The sequence below is a fragment of the Bombus pyrosoma genome, linkage group LG6, assembly GCF_014825855.1.
Source record: "Bombus pyrosoma isolate SC7728 linkage group LG6, ASM1482585v1, whole genome shotgun sequence".
In the NCBI taxonomy this organism is placed as follows: domain Eukaryota; kingdom Metazoa; phylum Arthropoda; class Insecta; order Hymenoptera; family Apidae; genus Bombus; species Bombus pyrosoma.
Window position 1 is genome coordinate 10,750,733 of NC_057775.1, and position 24,515 is coordinate 10,775,247.

The following is a 24,515-nucleotide window of genomic DNA, read 5'->3' on the forward strand; positions in this document are numbered from 1 at the left end:
TCCTTGGAGATGTCAATATAATGGGGCACACGTTGTATTGACAATGAACCGTAAAGGAAGGAAAAATGTCCATCTCGTGACCGCGGCTACGTTCGGCGACCAGTTGTGTCACCTCGAACCCAATCCCACTATCACAAGGCTCAAACAAATACAATCGGATTAAATTAAGTATAATATATATATAATTATTATATTAAATATAGAGATTAAATTAAAATTAAGATAAAATTAAGATTACAATATTACAGGATTTTTCCCATAGTTCCAAACGGGAGGCTCTAGTGTCCTTCCATCCTCGACATATATTTAGGTATATATAGTATATATATTATGGTGTATTTAGGTATAGTAGTATATATATTTATATACGACAAGCTTTCATGTCCATCTATATTTTGTTTTTTTTTATTTTAGTCTATTCTTACCTCTAATATTTCCATCTATATTTAAGATTAAAATTTTATCGGTTTTCGTTCGTGGCCAATAAGTTTGAAAGGTATAATTAAGAAAGTTATAAAGCAAGAGGTTAAGAATAAGTTCTGAAAGAGACACAATTCAGTAGTATTGTTTCATATTACTTTGCGAATTACTTTTTAAGTATAAAAATAGTTTGACAGTCACTTATAGTTCTATGCTACAGTTTCATTCATTAAATTCGTAAACGATATAATCACATTGACGAGTTCTTGTTTAAAATAGAATTATTTTGTCATATATATAACAATTTACTATTTTTTCAATTCAATTCCCTGTGTACTTTTTTTTTTTTTATATAAATTATGTGAACAATAATTTGAATAAGTAGTATATTTACGTATATAGTAGTATATATATTTATATATGGCAAGCTTTCATTTCTATCTATATTTTTTTTTATTTTAGTCTATTCTATCATTAAATTCGGTTGATTTCGATATAATCACAGTGGCGAGTTCTTGTTTAAAATAGAATTATTTTGTCATATATTTAACAGTTTACTTTTTTTCGTGAATGTTATTAGTAATTTTATCAATTTTTTATACTTTCATTGTCGAAATAATGCTTTTTAGAATTTTGGCAAATATTTATCAGCATATATCTCTCTGTTTTCTGCCCAATTGCGTGATAGAATTTTGTTGACAACATCAACTACATTCATTATAGGAATTAGAGAGATTACAATTTTCTAACTTTGTTTTATCATTTTTTTTTATTTTTGTTATATTAATATCTGTGAAAACGAAGCAAACCCTCTGACGTAATCTTACCTCACTTTTGTTAAAATTTTGTTTAAAAGAAATGAAGAAATAAAGGAAAAAAATTAGGTATTCGCACAGAAATCTTCGTTTCTAACTGTTTGTACTTCTCGAGGTAAATTACTCAGATAGAACGTTTCGTTAACACGCTACATCGTACCTTCTCCTTTCCCGTTGATGCGTTGAAATTTTTGTTGAATTTCGTCAACGGCATCATTTAAATCCTTATTGAAGATTTAAATAAACGCCCCCCACAGCATCATTAAGGCCATCAGGTGGTATATGTCTTGTTCGTCAACGCAGGAGGAGCTAGTGACAACAATCACATCAGGTCCGGTCAAATTCGTGTCTACATCGTCCAGGCATACGAATTCGCAACATCGCTCTCCAACACGAAACTTACTGCACCACTGTAGTAAAAAAAAAAATCGATTAATTGTACAGATCAATCGTCATTCGACTGCTCGAAAATCCAGGTCATCCAGAGAATAGAATAGAGACGTGGAAAAATGTAGTGCGTTCGTCGCAATGAGAGGAAATAGGGGGATAAGGATCGAATGAATGAACGAGATGTTAAGGACAACTGACGATAAATTCTTCTTTTGTCGAGAATTGCATGTTTATGAATGGTTTATGGGTGTTTAGGTGGAGAGAATTGAGGAGTTTGGAGGTGACTGGAAGAGTGTTTTGAGCAAGGCAGATTGCAGAATGGTTACGGTAGCATTGTGTTAATTATGGGTTTGTACGTGTAATCTTTGTATATATCACATTGTATACAATCTAACGTATATTTTTGATAATATATTATATATTATTTGTAATTATGTTCCAATTATTTACCATGATCCTGAATTCCTATTTTGAAAATTTGAAAGAAAGTTTTGTATTTCAATACTTTCAGCGATAAAGCTTTTCGCTGTATATTTCGTCATATATACATGTGTATCTATATATCCACAAAAAATGCGCTCTCGCAGATAAAGTTTTAAGTCAGTCAGTAACGTTCGATTCGCGTCATAGCTTTTAAACCTTGTCTCATGCCAGTCCATTGGAAAAAGTTCTTCCTGTAGTATATTTTATTTTTACGATTCAACAAGGTCTTTGTTTATTTTCTTTTCTTTCTTTCTTTTTTGCTCCATTTCTGCCATTGCTTTTTCAAGGATAGTATTTCAGAGCCATTGGTCAAGTTTATTGTAACAATAAACGTACATTTCGGAAGCAACGTTTTGTGATATGAAACAGAGTATAATAAAGTTTAAACGTTACAGCGATTTTCGAAATTTAATAGAATGATGTGTATGACAGTATCAACGGCTCTTTTGCTGTCCCCAAGAGCTAAAATTCATTCCGATTACCATTTTATGTACCTCACAGAAGTATGTCTTCATTTATCATTTTCCATGCTATTCAACAACATGTTCTCAACATATTATCTCCTGAGTAAAATATTGATGTTGAGTCAGACGTCCAACTGAATAATCTTTGCGGTGTCTACCACAAAACATTTAAAACCAGGGCTCGTACACACGTATGCTTATACGTTAGATGTAATACTTGACATAAAACCTGCTTATATTAATATTAAATTTATGCATAATAGGATGTTCGACCATTGTAAAAATGAAATTACAATACATACAGTTTCACCGTGGAAAAGTGAATCTTCCTAGCATGTCCACGCAAATGAGGGGGGGGAGGGGGAACTGTGCGTGCACCAAATACCTTTACGTTTGTAATTTTTCGCACAAATTTACAACTGTAGGGAAAAAATTATCTCCGATTTTTCAGATGTTAGGAACCGACAATATCGCATAACGGAATGCTGTGTTCTACATATCCTATTTTTGTTACGGAAGTGGTACAAATGAAGTCCACATAAGAACAGTACAACAGATATCGTGCAGATATCGCGGCTTTTGCGTTGGAAAGCACGAAACTGCCAGTCTCGTCGTACCTTGTAAACGAGAGAAAGATATTGTAATCGGTCAGGATTAACTCGTAATAAAATTCTTCGCGTGCAACCAGATGGCCTGAATGTCGAATAAACGGGAGTAGAGCGCGTGCTACGTGATTCTAACCGTTTAGGCGGAAACTAATGATTGTAACCGGAACCGAGGTATGTGCCAATATCACTTTGCTCGACAAAGCGTATAAAGTGAGGAGAAAATCGCGATAGGGTAGAACAAGAGACAGGGATTCTTTACATAAAGCAAGTCTGTCAAGTAGATAGAGATCCTATACTTATAACCACAGTGAAACCGTATTCTGGCGAATTGTCGTTTCACAAATGAAGCTTCTGAAGAACGGAATTCATACAATATAACTACTGTTGTAAGAATCTACATATTTGATTCTTCTGCCGTGTTTGTCAGGATGTTAGTTTATCAAAAAAACGCATCCTCTTTAATCGTAGTTTAATGAGGCACAGTTGAAATAGAAGAGATAGAGCGTTAAGCGGGGATGATTTAATCATTGTTAAATAGTTATATAATTAAATTTAATTAAAATGTCCTACATTTTATTTGCGTCATTTTTTTTTCTTCATCCAATTTAAAATATTTAAATAACAATAGCCTATACAATATAATTTTATGTAAAAAAAATTAATTATACTATGTTTATTGCAGTCCCCAGTGATTATTTGATATTTAACATTTTTGTGTACATACAAAATTAAAATTATACTTCGCTTGAGAACAAAATTTCTAATTGCTTTCCTAACATGTACTAATAATTATTGATCAAAATAGAAAGAGCTGGAGGACTAGGAAGATTACTTAGCATTTTACATTCCTGGCAAGGCTCCAACGTTTTATATTCCATTACATTTTCTTAAGTTTCCATTTCTCTGACTTGGTATTTTAGTTAGCTTAGTATACGTGCAATACATAAATATGTATAGTGTCATGATCACGACAGTCGTGAGTTACCCACGTCTTATCTTCTGTAAACTATTTATAAAAGAATAACAAATTACATCTTAGAACTTTCACTCAAGTTACCAATCCAAATAATTTTAAGTAAGAAAAAAATACCTAATGCAGCGATTTCAACTTAAATATACCCGACGATTATTTACGAGCAAATAGCATGAATCTTTCAGCAACGTGAAATTCGCAGTATTTACTCAAATATTCCTATTTATAGCGCGCCATTAGCGAAGAAGACGCGCTTGTACGCGCTATCGATTTTATGCTTTTGCCATGCGAACACGGAAATTACGACTCAAAATTGAATTTGCACTGCAAACCGTTGATGTTACGACGTCAATTACATATTTCAAAAGCACTGAAGATGCCACGCAGAATCAAAGAGATTCTATGAGAAGTTAAACGCATAATCGTCCTATTGGGAATAGGATTGCTTTGATTGGAGTTCAAACATAGGGAAACTTGAAAGAATTTCTCGCGGATCTTCCTTCTTCTCTAAATTGGGTTTTATACAAAACGACTTTAACCTTTTCATGGAAATACCTATAGAGTGTGACGATCTACGATTTTAAATGGAGAGATTTATCCGGAAAGAAATGGATAGAACCAGATCTTGTTTGTTGAAAGACTTTCTCTCTTCTCAGAGAATCAAGCTTTTAAGAACGAATATGTGTGCACTTGACTTACGCGAGAAGTTGTCATTTAAAAAAAATGTTGCATTTAAAAGGATAAATACTAATTCAAATTTAAAGAAATTATTAGTTCAATTAAGTTTAAAGATATGTAGGTGTTACATTTATATATTGAAAATCAGGTAGCAATATTAATTAACAAGCCTGGTCAAGCGCACACGTACTTTAAAACCGTGCTTTAAAACCGATATTCCCTGAAACAATGCATCGCTCTGCGCTTCCAATTTATTTTCGCACGAAAAATCAATCCATTCATCGTTACCATCACCATCGCTACCGTAATCTATATTACTCGAATAAATTCTATATCTTGATTGGAAAATCACGTATTTTAACGAACTTCCTTCTTTTTTTCATCTTTTTTTTTTTTATGGCTGTAATTGGCAATTTCCAAAATATACAGCAGCTTGACTTAATATTTGAGGGTATATATACATACATCATGTTTTTGAGGATACTGTAGTAAAATAATTATAGAAAAAGCAAACTATTTAAAAAAAAATTACCACCTTCGAGTAATAAATTACAGAAGGTAACCAATGTAATTTAAAACTTAAAAAGACTCTATTACACGTAACAAGGAAAAGGATTTCTTCACGACCGGTAATTCAAAAAATACAGCCGTTGCAGAAACATAGTCTTACAAAGAGAAGAATCTCGCTAGACGCTCGACGATGTCACATCAAGCGAAAATTCAATAAAGCGATTACTAACCATATTACCAGCGGCAATCGTGTTACGGCAATTCGTAAATAAGTTAGTCTTCTATTTGCAGAAACGTCTGTGGCAATATCGTCACCCTCTTGATTACGTCAGCGCTATCAATTGGTCTTGGAAGAAAGTTTTCCATTATGTACTTTTGCCCATGGCGTCGTTCTAACAAATGAATTCAAATTCTGAATCGCTTTCCCTAATATCACGAATTTATAACGGTGTATCTTCAAACTTTAAACGATTGTAATGAATGCATTTACGGATGATGACTGATATCTGGTTTGGCTTGAAGCTTCAACTAATTAGTGTCCCAGTTACTTTGGACGTTATGAGATGTTGTATAACCAAAGACTTATCTTCTGTTTTGGTAGTTGCATAAGAGAAGACCGAGCTATTGAATCGCTCAAATAGATTAGCTGATTCGCTTAACGTATTTTTACTTCCGACGAACTAAACAAGAGCAGAAAGTATACAAGGAATAATACAGAAACGTCAAACGTACGCAAAAATAGATTTCGTAAAAGCATTAACATGTCCTTATAATTCTATTTATGCATAGTAAAATATCCATTGTATCCATTTTCATGAATTATAGTCGACATTTAGAAGCATCCGTGTAGATATATAACACATGTTAATTAATAATTGAACAATGCGTCATGCCAACGTATCATTTTCGTTTCTTCCCCTGTCTCGTTATACACGGGAACGCATGTGTAAATAAAGATGTGTAATCAATGATAACATATAGTGGAAAATATAATAATTGTCGGCAACGAAGGATATCGATGAAATGATTATGGGTGATTTCAATGCATCGGTAAATAAGCTTTGATGGACATTGCCGGCGAACTCGGTGTCGGTGAAATCGCGCCGATGAAATGATTGTCGGTGATTTAAAGATAACCCGGTTTATTGATCTGTCTCCCCTTCACAGAGCTGTACGTCTCTCTATAAAATATATTCTACCTAGGAGGGTTGAAATATTTAGTTTAGTCACACTGGACTGGTCTGTAAATAAGAAAATTGAAATGCCAAATCCACGTGTGAGCGCAACAGTTTAGATAGAAAATTCGATAAGGTGATAATGTATATTAGCCCGAAAGAAAGCTCGTGGCTTTGCAACGCATCACACGCAACACGTAATTTCCCTCGCTGAAATAATCCTATTACAATAATACGATTTAAAATTTTCCTTAACAGACCTCGCAATGTAATTCCTTTTCTACAACTTTTTATTGTTTTGTTACCTGATATTCTTACTTGAAACACGAGAGCTTCGAAACCTTGCAGAGTCTTGCGAGTCTAAAAGTCAGGTTTCAACGTATTATATAATTAATTTATAATATCAAAGGCATTAAAGGTGTTAATAGTTATTGTCTCACTCTGTACGTACATCAAACAAGTACTTACGTAAGACCAATGGAAACGGAAACAGCCGAGAATAATCGAGGATAATTCGAATACGTACCGGGCGATAATACAATTTCTTGCGAACCGTAATTGATGCGCAGAAGTGAATTTCCGTTTCTCATGATTAGTAAAGCGTCTCGCAAAGAAAAAAAGAAAAAAGAAAAAAGGAAAATGGTACCGAAAGGATAGACGAAAAACGGTGGTCTACATGAAGCAATTTTTATGTCGGTAATACATTCATTATTCAGTTCGTTCATTTTTTATCGCGTAGCAGATATTGGGATAACTGACAGACGAGCGTATAAATCTTGCATCGCTCGACCTGACTCTCCCGATGGAAAAATATTGACCAGCCTGGGATGGAACATCGCTAATTACGAATTTCTATTTTTCGAACGCGTTTCCATCTGTACAGAAGAGCAAGAAAGTAATTGCACTATCGGATTGGTATTTCTATTTGACCAGAGATTAATTAACTTGAATAAATTAACAAAAGCTAATTTAAAATTAATCGAAATTAAATCACTTTTTCAAACAGGCTATAAATAGCCAACTAATATACACAGTAATAAACTTCACTTTCGAATAAAGTATACACTATCAATTTGTTTGATGTTGTGCAGTTTAAACTGAATCCATAGAGAAGAGCTTTCAATGCAATTACATACTTCGTTGATTTATCAATTATATTTCTTTCCGTACATACAAAAAGAAAGTTTATTGATTTAAAAATTCAAAGAATAAAACTTCCGAGCTCACAATTGGAAACAGATTCAGTTCAATGGTTTAATTTGCCATTTAATTGAATTCTCTGGTAATTTCAGCGAACTGTAGGCTTTGGAAGTGTCCTGCATTCAAAGGCAAGACCTCCTCCACCTTTCTCTTTCTTTCAGTCCCAATCTCAAGTAATTGACCTGTTAATTCGACGATGTATTTACATACTTGCAAGGGATTCACACGACTTCGTTGCATTAAATTCGCAATTTAGCCAACAAGAATATCTCAATCAATGTGTAATTCGAAACGAATAAAAGATAAAGGGATGAATGAATTTTTCCTAATAAATATAACTTCATACAAAATCTTGTTTAAAAAATTTAATTTTTATTCTCATTAAATTAATTTAATATCAGAATATGTAATTTTACTCGTTATCAAAATTTTATGTCAAATGTCATATTATGTTTATGTCAAATATATAAATAAATGTCTAATCCTATGTTTTTATTTAAACTGAAATCTTAACTCATATATATTTATTAACAATATTCTAACGAATTTGTAGTGAAAGATAAAAACAACTTTATTTTTCTTATAGGATGTCTCATGCTTCTTACTCATTTTACGTTTCCAGTTGTCAGTGCGTAACTACCTATCAGTCGCATGAACGCTAAATTTTACTACTCGGAAGCAAAGAAACAGATGCAAATGTATGCTACCTCGCGTGGAAAATCGTTAGATACATTAACCAGAAGAGATACCATATCCGATACATATAAAATATAGCGTAGCTATTTATACGGAATATTTCTCTTTGTATGAAATATTCTTTTTTTTAAATTCTCATTATAAATGTACGTTCATTTCCTACCTTAAAGTATGTCTCTCCTTTGAAAAATTCCGTTTAATTATAACAATTAACAAAATATTATTAGATAAATATTAAAACGAGACACTGAAAGAACATTTTAATAAAGGACAAATGAATATTTCAATTCTAATTCTGTTAAATTTGAACTGAATCGTTTATAAAACGAACCGGAATATAAAATTTTATTGCGCAAAAATCGTAAAATTAAAAGTTAGGAACGAGTAACAAATGATTAACCTGGTTTCATTAAAAGGCACGTGTACGCCGATCCGCGTAATAATTTCGACACTCCAATTATTATAAAGTATGTATCCTTAAGAGATTTTTTGCGCGAACGCAAGATACCTTTCATACGTGCAACTGAATAATTGGAACATAATTTTCAATATTTCTTCTTGTAGAACTTATAACAACGTAACTGTTTCATGAATATTTTCGCTAACGCTTTTACAACGATGCGTAGAAGTCTTCTTTTCTAATTAATAATTTCACCATTTCTCTGAACAGTTTCGTTGCGATTAAAATATATACAAAGTTTACGACGTGATTGTTTAAGAGTATTTGTCAGATCAATCACCATCTTAGCAGGTATAAATTAATCTGTCCTAATGAACGAATAAATTAAACGGCTCGTGACAAAAATTATCTCTGTCCATGTTTGTCTTTCTAAAACTAATTCAAGGTGTGTTAGATGAATCGCTGTGTACCCTATTCGCGCAGCATGTGTTTTAACGACCAGGGTGTAAGCGTTAATGGTGTACTTTAGTTTCTCATGATTGTGTTAAGTGTTTCACTTTGAATGAGCATGTACTCACATAGGGTGGTGTACAGAAGATAGCCTGACACCATTTCGGCTCTGAATGATAGCAGACGCAGAGACTGCAAACTGCAGGTCCCGGCACATACAAGAGACCATGTTCGATAATGCCTCCTTGGAAGTCCGTACAGTTCTCTCGTAAGCCGCCTGAAAACGATTCCCAGCTTCAATATCTTTGCCACTCGACGGTCGTACGCGCAGTTACTTTAACCGTTTTAGCGATCGCGCTATTCGCCTATTGTGGTGAACTGTATCACGATGTTTGGTCACGATCGTCAATACGTAACGCTCTCGGTTCCGAACGTAGCTCACCGCGAGTCATATCAGAGTTTCCTCTCGTAATTCTTCTTTTTTTTTTTTTTTTAATAAATCTTAAACCAAATTTTAAAAAAACTAATGTATAAATTACCTCTTGAATTGGAAAACCAAATCCTGTATTATAGAATGTTACCACGCAAACAAAACATAAAGCACGAATATTTTACAAACGTTTCAGTGTTTAGTATAACGTTTCCGATACAACTGATGAAATGAAACGCGAGCTCGTTGAGTGGCATATTTCGACGAAAAAAACGGGCAGCGCGATCACGTTGATCGGCACTTCTGACAAATAAATAAACGAAGCGTTATCGCGCTGCATGGCAAAATCCGACACGGATTCTTAAAATCCCCTGACACTAAACCGGTTAATAGCATTACGAAAGCGACCGTGCCAGGAAATTTTTGTTCAACGGATCCGCATTGCGGCTGTCGCGATGCTTCTTCGTTGCATCAATGCTTCATCGATGAGATTAAAGCACCATTGAAATGGGGTATTCGATTTCTTGCATGAGAAGAGAGTTTTTATACCGTGTTTACTGTTTCACTTTGCAAGTGTGCTTTATAGTATACTTTAGTGTGCTTTAGAACTCGAAATCGAGCTATCCGAGTTGAAGTGGCTTGAAGTGACGTTTAAAGTACATAGGAATAATAAAAGGTTTATTTAAAATTCAAACGTGTAACGTACGTATATATACATACGTACATATACATACGTACATATACATACAAATACGTACATATACATTTCAATAAAAGCAGGAGATAATCTCAAATAAAATAGTAGATTCGCGCTAGTAAAATAGTTTTAAAATGCTTGTCAAAAGTTAAACGACTTGACTAATTAAGAATGGATGTAAGAGCTTAAAGGACAAGGGCATATAAGAGTATCAATTAAGTAACAAATTCACAGTGACAAAGAGGTTTCCACTCGCTCGAATTCAAATAAATCGACTAACTTGAACGAAGCTTTAGATGCACGAGAACCGACACGCAACTTTAACGACTACGAAAGTTTTACTCGGATGAATGAAAACTTTTCTCTGACGCGGTATGTATACACAAGATACACAATATTCCAGTGTAGCTTATATTAATTGAAATAATTGGTTGGTCCGATCAAATTAATCGAATTAAATAAATCACATTGAGTCCAATTACCAGATGTCATCGATGCTACATTTAAACGATGAAGACCATCCAAGTAATTGATGTCCACTGTAATTATTTGTTAATCGTGCGCGGAATCGGAATGATTCGACCTCGTTCCAACGCAAATCGTTACTAAGGTAGAGATGAGAATTAATAATTATTCCGTCAATTGTTCGATCGTGTTCACAAATTCAAACACGGTTGTCTGGCGGAAACCATTTATAACACGTCCCGTACCACGTAGGTTGCATACACGTCTCACGATGAATTTTTCATACTTCCCCGCGTATATTCTCTATGTTAGATATACCATAAAATATTTCGTGAAATCGCGTATTCATGTCCAATTTCAGGAATTCTCCTTCCATAGGTCTGCGTTTTCCATATTATCTATTTCCCTTATCGGTAAACATTTTCACAATTTGTGATTGATACTGCTCGTACAAGAACGTTGTAAGATTTCACATGAAATAATAGTGTCTATATATTGACTAACTCATTACTTAATTAAACCCGTGTATATCACGTTACCTATTATTTAGTAATTTCGTGTAACTACAGAAATTGGATACTATAAAAATGAAATATAAAACTTGATAAAAAAGCGCTTCATTAAGAAATGAGGATAATGGTGCAAATATTTTTTATAGCCATTGTATAGGATTTCGATCGCATAATTAACCAGTATCAACTTACCAGTCCTTAACGGGAAGAAAAGGACAATAGCGGCATGCAAGCAGAACGTCGTCGAGAGCATTGCCAAGCAGAAGCTGTTCTTCATGGTTCTCGAATTGGTTGATCGCAGAAGATCAAAGGTTGATATATGCGCTACGAAGAGTAGGCGAAAAGCAGTTATTTCAATAACTACTGTGTAGCCACTGCAGTAGCCAGAAGTATTTTATCAGCGACTGAAATCAGAATACACTCGTTTTCACATAGCTGGATCAATTTCGCGTGGGACTAACTTGATTGAATCTAACGCGGGATAATTGCCCAACTTACGACCTTAACCAGCCTGCTTGATTCCCTGTAAATGCTTGAAATTGACGCTTGGATTCTTTCCAAATTAACAAGCTTTCCCCTCCCCCCCCCTCTCTCTCTCTCTCTCTCTCTCTCTCTCTCTCTCTCTCTCTCTCTCTCTCTCCTTAGATCGACTTAGACTGTTGCAACATATCATTTTTGTTCTTTTCTTTTCTTTTGATTTTTTAAAGCCCTAAATCACTGGCTATTAAAGTTTATGCATTCAATTACTCTGTAAATCATAAGTACATGTTTTACAACGTTATTTTTCATTTTTCAGTTAAATTCCACAAAACCAAGAAATATATTTTCAACATGTTTTCACGCGTCCCTAACAAAGATGACAAAAATGAGTTGCGGCGCAATTTAAAACGGCAAATAGCACCGCGTGTCTCGTTGTGGCAACGCACGCTTCGTCTGCTTTTTAAAAGCACTCTCCCCGTCTGCTTTTTTCTGCCTCTTCGTTTTTTCTTCACGAGTAAAACTGTTTTCGCGGAGACGAGAGCACGGAAATGACGTACTGGCAATTCTGTATCGTGATAACACAAACAGCCCGATTTCAGTAAATTAAACTTGGCCCCAAGCTTCCACTTACCCCTCCCTTCCTTTCCTTTATTTTCTCCCTTCTATATCGATTCTGAGCTCTTCTAAATTTCCATCAAAATCAACTTCACAACACAATCAGCTTTTCTCAATTTTATATGTTAGCCAATGATTCATGGGAAAAGCATCGACTGTAAAAATATTTGCAGTTGAAATAGCAACAAGTACGTTTTCTCAAATAAAAAATATTGAAAGCGTGCAAAACGCTGGAAAAACAGTTAACGAATAATTCGTCCTCTGCTTGTTATTTGTTTCAATACTGTTAGCAAACAAATTCATGAAAAATACTTGTGTCGCATAAAATGAACATAAAAAGTTTTGCGTATACTTCGGAGTTGAACTTTGGCTATTATACGTATATTATATATATATATATATATATATATATATATATACACACAATTATATATATATGTATGTATATACATACATACATATAATTATAAAATAATTATAAAATCATTAACACTCAAAATCATTAACATTATGAAGCTGAACCATACTTACCAAATTTTCTATCGTCAAATAATACATAAAAATTGAAAAAAATAATGTAAGTAGTTTTGACTTTCTTTTGTATTATAATTTGAATCGCACGATTTATCCGGCTGAAGATGATCGACCGGTAACTTCAATTTATGCGTATTTGCATCGCGTGAAATAGATCACATCAGGGACTTTCAATGGTCAATGGAATATTAATAGCGATTAATTATTATAGATGTATTCTGCACGGTTAAAGCAATTACCTAGTGAATTATCGGGTTCCAGGTATATGAGCGGTAAACAGGATTGCGGCTATGAATGACTCTCTAATGTGTATATTAGAGATGAATTTGATAATTTATCCTCATAGCATGGAATATGCTTTTAAGCAGAGATCATAATTAACAATTTCTGAATGCGAAAAGTAAATAAATCGATACTGGAATTTCTTAACACCTTTATCAAATATTTTAGCACTGTAAAAGTGACGTAGTAGAAAAATATTAGGTTATTCCAAAAGTTTCTTTCGTTTTATAGGGAAGCAATAGATGTACGTTTTTTGTTTTATATTATTTTATTGAATTATGTGTGATCCACCTTTTTCCAATTTAATATAAAATAATATAAAATAAAAAAATGTTGTACACCTATCATTTTTTTATAAAACGAAAGACACTTTTGGGACAACCTAATGGAAATTTAGTTTTAACATATTATGAAAATGGATTGTTAAGCCTGTAGGGGATAAGAACAATATAATTACGATTAATAACGAATACGTCAACGTAACGTAAACCAGCTTTTGCAAAAAAGCTATTACCTGAAAATGTTTACTAAACAATGACAACATGAATTTTCTTAAGTGCCTCATTTAGTACTTAATCTACTTTGTAAATACTATGCGTCCTAACCTTCAAAGGATACAATTTTACTCAGAATGTTTCAAATTACCTAGCCGTATTATTTCCTTGTGATATAATTTATATTTATATTATCTCGCGTAATTCTTTCCACTTTACTGACTTCTACTCGTTAATGTAATGTGATTTTTATATCTAATCGAAATTATTTAAAACTTGTAGTATCTCATTCCTACTAGAAAAATATTAACAATCTAAAAAATTAACAGCCTACGAAAACTTCACAAAAGCATTAGTATCTTCGAAACTATTGAATTCAAATGGTTAATATTCTTTAACAATATGCACTCCACGATGTTTATGGAGAGATGTACGTGGTGTAATAGTTAAACTTTCAATTCATATGTATATATCGTTTATAAAAAAATAGTCATTCATTATAATATAGATGGAAATTTAAACAAATCTGATAATCGCGAACGAGTGCTTTTGTAATCTGTAACACACTATAAATTCTCGTAACCTAGCTAACGCGTAATCTTCTGTAATGCATTGATATGATACAGGTATATTTCAACTTCAGCAACCAATCGATGCCAAATAAGCTTTAGTACGTACTTCATACACGAGATAACAAGATATCAGTTAACACTGCTACGCTTAAAAGAAAAACGAGAAAAACTTTCAAAAACTGCAAAGCTCGCTCAGATCGAATAACACCGGCTCAGATAAATGACCATCTAACTTACCTGTGTTCTCATCGACGTCAGTGATTTTAAACCTAGTTATAAACTGCATTTCTCAGCCAAAATCCACGGCAGTCAATATTATCTAGCCGGGCTTAATACAATGTAAAAAGTAAAAAAGGGAAAGGAAGAGGCAGGGAAGCAAAGAGAAAAAAACGAATTTTTCGTTTTCTCGAAATTGCATCAAGTTTCAGGCTGCTCATCAAAGAGCCCGGGAGCCAATGAAACCAGATTTGACGGACCACGCTTTAAAATTCCCAAAGAACTGAGATAATCCTCGAAATCAATACGATTCGTCGATCCATCGCCTGATTAAAAAAATGGGACAAAATGAAACTCGCCGATAGGCCTTTGAACTTCCAATGGTGCTTACGGCTCGTATACTCTAGGCTAGATGCTACAATGTAAGCCAAGCCAGCTGTAGGTAGCGTTTGCGTGATTATCGCCATCTATTATTCACACGTTACACATTCGCTAGACAAACGCGTCTACCGCTTGACATTGTTTCCTGCCCTGAGTTCCACCGCAATTATGTCGCTTTGTGTAATCAAGTCTCGCGACACTAACGGTAAATTCTTGTTTGATCTTACAGAATTATTAAAATTATTCAAGTTAACTAATCTAGCCTACGAGAAAAGTAATGTCGTTATATATTCCTTTTTGTAATAAACCATGATTAGGATATAGTAGCTAACAAAAATATTCAAATATTTGTAGAAACATTTTAGGGGTATATTATGCATAGTGGCATTGTAGAGTTAATACTGCAACAGAGATTCAACTATCATGGTTATGTCGGTAATATTCGAAAAAAATCTGAAAATCCGTATAGAAGTTATAAGATATTTCGTACGAGTACTGTGCATTATTGATACGTACACAACCGCGACGAGATGCGGAAGGTACTGTTTTTTTATTCATCGCTACGCGTTGCTGACAGCAAAGTATTATGCATACATATCTCGCAACGATTATAAAAGTAGCTAATGGGACCATTTTTAATATTTGACAATCGTGTCCCATTACAGTTTCATCATTTCCAACTAATTGAACGCGACGCGCTTCTTAAGAAGTAGGGGATAAAATACGCAATACGAATATGCTGCAAGAAATCTTTTAAAATTTGATCTTTAAAAGCGGCAAAGATAATAATATATGGAATATAATTATTAAAAAGTACATTGTAAATTTCATATTTATAAGATATTTGTGCTTGCAGGACCTTGGGAACAAATTCTTAACCCAAATAGTCAACCTCGATACTCGAGAAATTTTGTGAAGCTGACGTCAATACCAATATGTCGGTGCGTTATCATTTCGCAATAAGCTGTATTGATTGCATTCCCATTTCACGAAATTAATTTATTCCGTACAAAAAGTGACAACAATAATCAAAAAGAGGAAAATATATTGCCACCCTTCGTATCAGTGTACACAAGCGCATATGATTTTACACGAGTATACCCATTTGTAAATTTAGCGGAACGATTGGATTTTATTATTTTTCGATTTTTCAGGCATCATATTCTGCTTACACATCGAACGTTAAAATACGGAAAACGTACAAAATGTACAAAATGTACAAACCACTCTAAACATTAATTAACGTTGAACGTTATTGATTAATTAAGACCTACCATTGCATTGATTTTTACATTCTGCTAAACTGTTATCCGTTTTTGCTTCGTTTAAAATTAAAAAAAAATCTACGTTCGTTGTAAGTCATAAATATCTCCTTTATTTATTTAAACTTTAGATCAAATATTCCAATTTATAAATATATAATTCATTTATTATTTATTTATTATATACTTGTAATATCTGTTTTATAAGTTGGTACAACCGTTTATCTATCGATTTATCCACTTTATTTGCATATAATCTTTATAGACTGATTTTATAAAAAGTGAAAAGTTGTGATTCTATATAAAAACGATCGCGACAGATTGAAGCGATACGCGAGTATATTTCAATTCAGATTTCACCATCGTCGTAAACGGTGCTATTGGAAGCGTTTCACAATAGACGTCTTACAAGCGCATGCGATGTCTGTCAAATGTAAGGCTCTACCACTGAATCGCGCCGCCATTTAGTGATTACAGTCAATCACTTAGAAATATTAATCCGGCACAATGACGAGCAATACATCGAAGATATTATTAAAAACATAGTTGCACTTCAATTTTATTGATCCTGTTCACAAATAGATGCGTACAATATATTTTAGAGATTTTAAATATTATTGCTGGCTAAACTTCGTTTCTGCGCATGATCTTCTTCAACTTTTTTTTGCATTTTCTGAAGACGAAATGTAACGGGTTTGACGTAATCACCACTTAGACGATAAATTTTATTATTTATTTAGACACATATTGCACTATATTGCGCTCAAAGTAGCGGAATGTCACTTTATTATCAATGCATGAATCGATTTGTCAAATAACATTTTGGATAAAAATTAAAAAAATATATAGCTCAGCCAATACATACACTCGTACTTTTTGTATTTTTCCATCTCTATAAAACAATATCCAATTCAGTTACGTTTACAATATTGACAAAGATCTGTCCCGCCATATGGAACAAGTCACAATAGGCTAAAAATGCCAAACGTATAAATTCAAAAAACACTTTTGAAACAGCTTTTGAACCAATGAATTCCTAAACTGAAAACTGTTATATTTTGTCTCTATTCATCGAATATTATCAAAAAATTCGAAAAACAAGTTAAATAGAAAAAAAATAAAAAATGCTTGAGGACGAAATTTATCCTTATTATTATTAATTGAATTTGAATTTTATTAGATAAACTATAGGACCTTCGAATATTTAGTTTAGTGAAAGGAAGATATGAAAATGGCAGATATATTCAAAGGTTAAAACACAACCGTACGATTTTAAAATTTCAAATTATTATAACTATTTAAATGCGAAAAATATTACTATTTTTATAGAATATATTTTTATTAAGAATAGAAGAAATTTCGAAAAATCCGTTAATACTTTTTACTGTCGTCCGGAATCACTCCATATGTTAAGCTTCTCCGTCGTTACAACTTTTATGGCGGATGTACCGAACTGACTTGAACGCTTCGAGCATACGGCACCTGCGCATCGACGCCTACATTTAAATTTTAAATATATGTTTTATACATTAAATGTATTAACTTTCTTGCACAATTTCCTTTAATTTCTCGCGATATGGAGGGTTTAATTATACATTTAAAATATCTACGTGAATCTTTTAAATTCCAAGTTTTTTAAAAAATTACTTTAAAATTTACAAAATCAAATCACTTTTCCACTTCGTTGTATCATAAAATAGTTATTTAAATTCAAACCTCACGTCTCCTCACTTTAAAAGATCTTCCTACAGAAAGAATAAAAGAGAATAATATCCCATATGTTAAATTTCACATAGTGATGGAATACATAACGATGACGAGAACTAACTAGAGACAGGCAACTATTAACAAGCACAACTGACGACTATGAATGTCGTCTCTGTGATATGTGGCGACTAAGGAGAACAACTAGCAACTACGAATGACGAGTAACGACTAATTGTCTTATTTCAAAAGGACGACTAACTTGCAATCATCCCCCTTTGATGGTTTCTATAGCGTGATATACGGATTGTCCGTGGTTAAAGAATGTGGTCGCCGTTGAATGGCGGTTTGACAGCTAGGCTATCCCGCCAATTCAAAGCTTGATATTGCGAACTATCGAGAACTATTAGGCTTGTTATCGAGCATCTAGCTTTCAGAAGATCCTTTATGATATACAATTTCATGATATTTTTATAGAAGATGAATAATGACCCCTAACCTCTAACAAGGCGAATTTTTATTAACTACCGCACATGGACTGCAGCCGGCCTACTAATGAAATTTGCCGAATATATAAACTAAAATATATGAAAGTATATACTTTATATCATAAAGTGTCCGAATTGTGCCCTCTAACACCATAAAGGAAGCTAAATTTATATATTACAAAATTGAAATAGCTATTATAAGAGAGTTAATTAAATTCTAACCTATCGATGGTTTCATAAAAGCCTATATTTCCTGAATATTTCTATCTCTCAAATTCTCAATCCTCCTTGGAAAGTATCATAGAGAAAATATGAAACTTAACTGAGAAGAATATCACGTTGATCCCTCGATCAACCCTCGTGCTTCGCAGTCCATGTGTCCGAGCAGCGACGAATTCCCACCGAACAACAAAGAACTGAAGAAAGATCTTCGAAGGACGTGACAAGGTAAGGGGAGCAGCGGGGACAATCGCGCGAAAAACCAACGGTATTACTTATGGAACAGATTTTTCAGGAGAATTAGCGTGAAACTAGAAAACTAGAAATAATCGTGGTCTAACACGACTATACGCTGTCGACGGCCAAACAGCGACTGAGACTAACTGAAACGAACTCTGTCGCAGTATGAACACGGGCTCGCGGGTCGATCGAACACGTTCTACGCCTCTCCTCGGCACCGCCGTCAAAGCCACCCCGACGATTGCAACGCACTGGTGCACCTGCACATCAACCACTGGTCTTTCCTCTTTCACGCGATACTATAGCAGCATCTGTGATACCATTTCAAAGACCGTAATCAAAGCATTAAATACCGGATTAAAGCGACACAATAATATCCCAATATTCACCCGCAAATGTTACCGTATAGATGTTTAACCAACCGTTATTATGCTTTGAATGATTTACTGTCACATATTCCACACGAAGACATATGTTCCACTTCCCTCTGAAATACGATATAATTTGTAACGGATATTCACAATTTACAATTTAAAATATTTATAATTCGTTGCAAATATTTTTCTGTCATAATTATAATGACGAAATTTCGGTTTAAATTAAAAAAAGTATATTATTTAAATATTAAACACTCACGACACGATGAATTATGACGATATCGTAAAAAACGATGTATGTATTGATTTATTTAAACAAAACGAACTTACTCGAACTTTCTAGAACGATATGTTCGATAACATCTGTCGCGACGTCCTTCTCCCTTCGATGGCGGACAACGAATGTTCGAGAAGCTCACAAGGTTGTACAGCGAAGAGTATCCAGAAGCTATGTAGTTACCTAGACAAGGAGTCTCGAACACCAAGGATGTAGAACATTTCGAGAAACGAAAATCGAAACTGAAGTAGCACGTCGAATCAATTCTAACGAAAACCGATAGAAAATCGAACTAATTTGTTTCACAAATTATTAAGAGAATATTATTCAAAATGTCACTTGCTTCAATAATGGACAAAATACCAACCAGAAAAGCAAAGGAATAGTCGAGAATTATTTTTAATTTTATCTGAATGTCAATTTCAATCCTTTTAAACGAAATATGATCCGAATGACGGAATGTTCTTCAAATGCCCTTCATTTGATATTGAAGGAAATTAAGAAGAAAAATCGAAAATTCGTTATTAAAACGGATTTCTTTCTGTCACTGAAGTAATAAACCTCGTACGTGCATTGCTTTTTAAAATCAATAACCAACTAATGTGCACAGGTTAGTATCAAATCTTTAACAACCCTTTTGCAATAATGGAATGTGCCATATGTCAGTCAAGAACGAACGAACGGTTTTGACAACGAAAAAGTGTCGAAAATGTCCCGTTTATGGATGAAAAATTCTAATAGTTACGAATTCTTTTAGTTGGCAACGATAAAGAACTCTAGACATTCTATTAATTAATTTACAACAAATTCCCGTATATGGTCGATATCTTGACGTCACTGTGCCCCACAATACTCGCAAATTCATAAAAATTTCTTGAAAAAGCTTATAGCCACGAAGCAGAGAAGATAATAAAAGATAATATTCTAACAAGAATATTGTAACTAATAATTCTGTACTTACCTCTGAACCTCGGAGGAAGGAGCCCAATTATACCTTTCGGAGTCCGGAGCCGTTCTGAACTTTTGTAAGTCACTGCATGGCCGCCGCTTATGGTGGAAATGTAATAGATATAAGTACAGAGCGCGTGAGCGAACTAAAAACGCAATATAGTGATAGAGACAGAGAATGTGTTCCGTCCTTGTTTAATGACGCGCACTTGTACAGGAAATATGTAACAACGATAAACGAGGGGCGTCAGTGTCCACTAGTGTGCATGCCTGATTAAACAAGGACAGGAAGCGTATATATGCACGTTCTCTTTCTATTTCCATGTCGCATCCATCTTACTATACGATATACACGACTCGCCTATTCTATCATTATATTTGCACACTGCTTATGTGAGCCAAACATCACCATGACAACAAATCGTTTGTCTCTTGTTTGATGCTCAGTTTTCAACAGAATTGAAGAGGCACTTTATGAGAGAAACGAAGTGGACGGATTGTTTTTAAAGTAATAAACGGAAATTCTATCCATCGAGAAACGATAGATGATTTAAAACTACCACCATGAACGGTGATTTGTCGATGCAATCTAGTACGAATAAGATATTTTATAATCTGCGGAAGGAGGTAAGGAATATTTTGGATTTTTAGGCTTTATAACTTTCACGCCATTGACGATTGTGTTTTGTCATTTTATTTGTAATATTACATTTTTATTAGTTATTGTTTTTTTTTTTTTTTTGCGACATTTTATACTCGTACATAGTATATATGATTTTTGCTTACAATAATTCTTATAATATAATAATTTACAATCATTTAGGCTGTATTAAATATCTTTAACATTTATCTTTGCATGTAGCATTATCAAGATGGTAACTAACAAAATCATGTATAACTTATTGAACTCGCAATATAACAGAAAATTACATGAAATTAATCTTAATCTTATCTTATCTTATTAACTAATTACCTTATACTATTAATAATTAAAGAATAAATGTTACATTAGGAGGAGAGTCGCATTTCGGAACGTCATCGGTACATATTATACCTTATATGTGATTATTTGGAACGCAATGGGTGAGTAGTATTGTAACTTGAATGTCTTCTTAATTCTAATTTCTTCGAATTGCGTCGATGATCAATCGAAGTAGAAATTAATGGACATTATGAAAATAAAAGATGCAACCAAAATTTGAAAAATGAACATCGGTAATTCAGTAGTTATAGAATAACTCAATCGATAATGTAGATACTAGTTATAAATGAAAATATGAAGTTCAAATTCAAACTATTCTTATCCCTCTAAAAATTAAAAATTAAAGAGCAGAAGACAAAAAATTATTTTCAAGGATTTATTAAGTAGACAATACATTCTTTCTGTCAATCTTACCTAGAGATAAAACAGTTATTTGGCGGTTATCGTATATACTATACGGACATCGCACAAAATTTTTTTAATCCATTATAAACTTTATTTTTCAGGTATATAGACGTTAGCGATGTATTATTCCGGGAAGCTCGTCTACCTCTGGAGTATCGAATCTGCGACAACATCGATTTGGAAATTATTGTTGCAGAGTATGAAAATTATTACAAGATGAAATTTCAGAAATATCCCATGTTGTGCAAGAAAATAACTGGAAAGGAAATAAAGACAAGGGAAATAACAAATGCAAGCAAAGTGTAAGAATATAAATTATTTAACAAATTCAACGTATTAGTATCGAATTACAATATGATTCAATGTTTGGAGAGGTAGTAAGACAAAGGTCAAATCTGTTAGCAAACAAACGAAAAGTGAGTCTGTGAAGGAGAAGAATTTACAGCAGAAAATAACTGATAACAATACGAACCATATTAATCTCGCAATGACAGTGACACCAATTTTCCCCAATGAAAGTGATAGAGCTCCATCAGAAGAGTTATTTAACGTCCCAATGGAACAATCCAGGCAATCGAAGATATCGAATTGCATTGAAAAGCTTTATTCAGACAATCCGGAATTGCGGAAGATTGCTGAAGACATTTCATGCGTAAGTTACTTTTGTTTAACATACGTATTTTAATGCTTTTTAAGAATAAAACGCCTATCGATAAGCTGTCCATCATACGTCGATGACGACGGGATTTCGGTAAAACTTCAAATATCAAATTACATAACACTTACTTAATACGGAGATTATACGCCATTTCATCTTTGTACTGTCACAGGAGATCATATTGAACAAACTGAATGTACATTGGGACGACGTAGTAGGCCTAGAGGAATGTAAAACCGCTGTTAAGGAGGCCGTTGTGTATCCCCTTAAGTATCCTATCTTTTTTGATGGCCCGTTTTCTCCCTGGAAAGGTATTCTGCTGTATGGCCCACCTGGTACAGGTACGATACTCGTATTTCTATCATTTCTGTACGTATTTACAAGGAATTTACGAAACAGGGAAGACGATGTTAGCGAAGGCAGTCGCGACAGAATGCCATTGCACCTTTTTTAACATAACGGCCAGTTCATTGGTGAGCAAATGGAGAGGTGATTCCGAGAAGTATATACGTGTAAGTTGCGCTTTCCTTTGTGTATGAAGAGGAGATTCTAGGTTTAAAAAAGTTTGTTTTTATTTTTCGTCATTTATATATAAATAGAATAGTTGTTTGGAAAACGAAATGATATTATATTCGTGATGAGGCAACGAATTTAAGGAATTTTGAATATAATATTTAATAAATAATACATTTATTAAACTGAACAGGTTTTATTTGAACTTGCCTATAGTCATTCGCCTACAATTATTTTTATCGACGAGATTGACTGGATAGCCACAAATAAAGGAGACTGTACATTGTCTGAACCTGCAAAGAGATTCAGATCAGAACTTCTTTCTAGATTGGATGGATTAGTATCTAACGAAAATTCTAATGTAGTTCTTCTAGCTGCAACTAATTCCCCTTGGTGTGTATATCATGTTATTTCAATTTTCTAAGTAGTTTTCTAAGTAGAAAATATCTTAATATCTCCCCAAATTCTAAATATGTTATTGCATTGTTTGGAATATCCCTTCATTGTTATTAATATAATAGAACAATGATATTTATTGTAAATATATTATTAGGGGCATTGATGCAGCTTTACTCAGACGTCTCGAAAAACAAATATACGTATCATTACCCAATGAAGTTGCTCGACTTGGTATATTCAAATTATACCTTAGCAACCACTTATTAGAAAATACAGATATTGTAAACCACATAATAAAATGTACTGAAAAATATTCTTGCGCAGATATAAAATTGCTTTGTAAGCAAGCATGGCTGCTAGAAATAAGTCCAATATGGAGGAGACTTGAAAAAAAAGAAACATCTGTTACCACTTTGAAATATGAATTAAAGGATTATGAGATATTAGAAAAATTGATAAAAAAAATGTCACCTACAGTTATGCAAATAGATAAATATGATACGTGGAATAAATAAATACGTAATCGAAAGAACACATATTGAAAAATATATATGTATTATCGCTCGAAAAATTGTTCATGTGTGTGTGCACGTATATTCGCGCACGCTCTGTAGGCTACGTTTAAAATGTCCGGTTTACATATGTATGTGGTAAATGTAATATATATATATATATCCTTGTATTACGTATATGTTACTGTATTTTATCTTATTAATTATTTTTTTAAAAAATAAAATCTTATATGAAAATAAAGATGTTTTTTTATTTCAAATAATTGATATTATTTTTTCTACAATATCCGGTTTACATATATATGTGGTAGATGTAACATATATATATATGTCCTTGTATGACGTACATGTTACTGTATTTCATCAATAATATGTTTTTTACTTTTTCTTACCTTATTAATTATTTTTTTAAAAAACAAAATCTTATATGAAAATAAAGATGTTTTTTTATTTCAAATAATTGATATTATTTTTTCTACAATATCCGGTTTACATATATATGTGGTAGATGTAACATATATATATATGTCCTTGTATGACGTACATGTTACTGTATTTCGTCAATAATATGTTTTTTACTTTTTCTTATCT

At 33.2% G+C, this 24,515-nt stretch overlaps 2 protein-coding genes and 1 long non-coding RNA gene across 10 annotated transcripts; 1 reads left to right on the forward strand and 2 right to left on the reverse strand.

Moving 5' to 3' along the window:
- Positions 1–1,170: 1,170 nt before the first annotated feature.
- LOC122568122 lies at positions 1,171–20,619 on the reverse strand. 3 transcript variants are annotated; one of them, XM_043727499.1, is made up of 4 exons: positions 20,469–20,619; positions 11,559–11,770; positions 9,391–9,539; positions 1,171–1,645 (listed from the first exon to the last, which is right to left on the reverse strand). In XM_043727499.1, exons 2-4 carry the CDS (start codon positions 11,641–11,643, stop codon positions 1,472–1,474), a joined length of 408 nt encoding a protein of 135 aa, XP_043583434.1. In that variant the 5' UTR covers positions 11,644–11,770; positions 20,469–20,619; the 3' UTR covers positions 1,171–1,471. The 3 variants fall into 3 exon arrangements, with proteins under 3 accessions (XP_043583434.1, XP_043583435.1, XP_043583436.1); XM_043727500.1 differs by lacking the exon at positions 20,469–20,619 and adding an exon at positions 19,561–19,706; XM_043727501.1 differs by lacking the exon at positions 20,469–20,619 and adding an exon at positions 17,581–17,760.
- Positions 20,620–20,824: 205 nt separating this feature from the next.
- On the forward strand, positions 20,825–24,075 carry LOC122568121 (katanin p60 ATPase-containing subunit A-like 2). 3 transcript variants are annotated; one of them, XM_043727496.1, is made up of 8 exons: positions 20,825–21,082; positions 21,468–21,538; positions 21,944–22,144; positions 22,221–22,494; positions 22,673–22,841; positions 22,900–23,012; positions 23,207–23,406; positions 23,567–24,075. In XM_043727496.1, the coding sequence occupies exons 1-8, from the start codon at positions 21,020–21,022 to the stop codon at positions 23,925–23,927; spliced, it is 1,452 nt and encodes a 483-aa protein (XP_043583431.1). In that variant the 5' UTR covers positions 20,825–21,019; the 3' UTR covers positions 23,928–24,075. The 3 variants fall into 3 exon arrangements, with proteins under 3 accessions (XP_043583431.1, XP_043583432.1, XP_043583433.1); XM_043727497.1 differs by having other exon boundaries at positions 22,245–22,494; XM_043727498.1 differs by lacking the exons at positions 20,825–21,082; positions 21,468–21,538 and adding an exon at positions 21,726–21,820.
- On the reverse strand, positions 21,475–23,023 carry LOC122568123. Of its 4 annotated transcripts, none has more exons than XR_006316982.1 (5): positions 22,882–23,023; positions 22,629–22,803; positions 22,315–22,477; positions 21,852–22,003; positions 21,475–21,580 (listed from the first exon to the last, which is right to left on the reverse strand). It is a non-coding gene; the product is annotated as an uncharacterized LOC122568123 (long non-coding RNA). The 4 variants fall into 4 exon arrangements; XR_006316981.1 differs by lacking the exon at positions 21,475–21,580 and adding an exon at positions 21,636–21,763; XR_006316980.1 differs by lacking the exon at positions 21,475–21,580 and having other exon boundaries at positions 21,811–22,003.
- Positions 24,076–24,515: the final 440 nt, after the last annotated feature.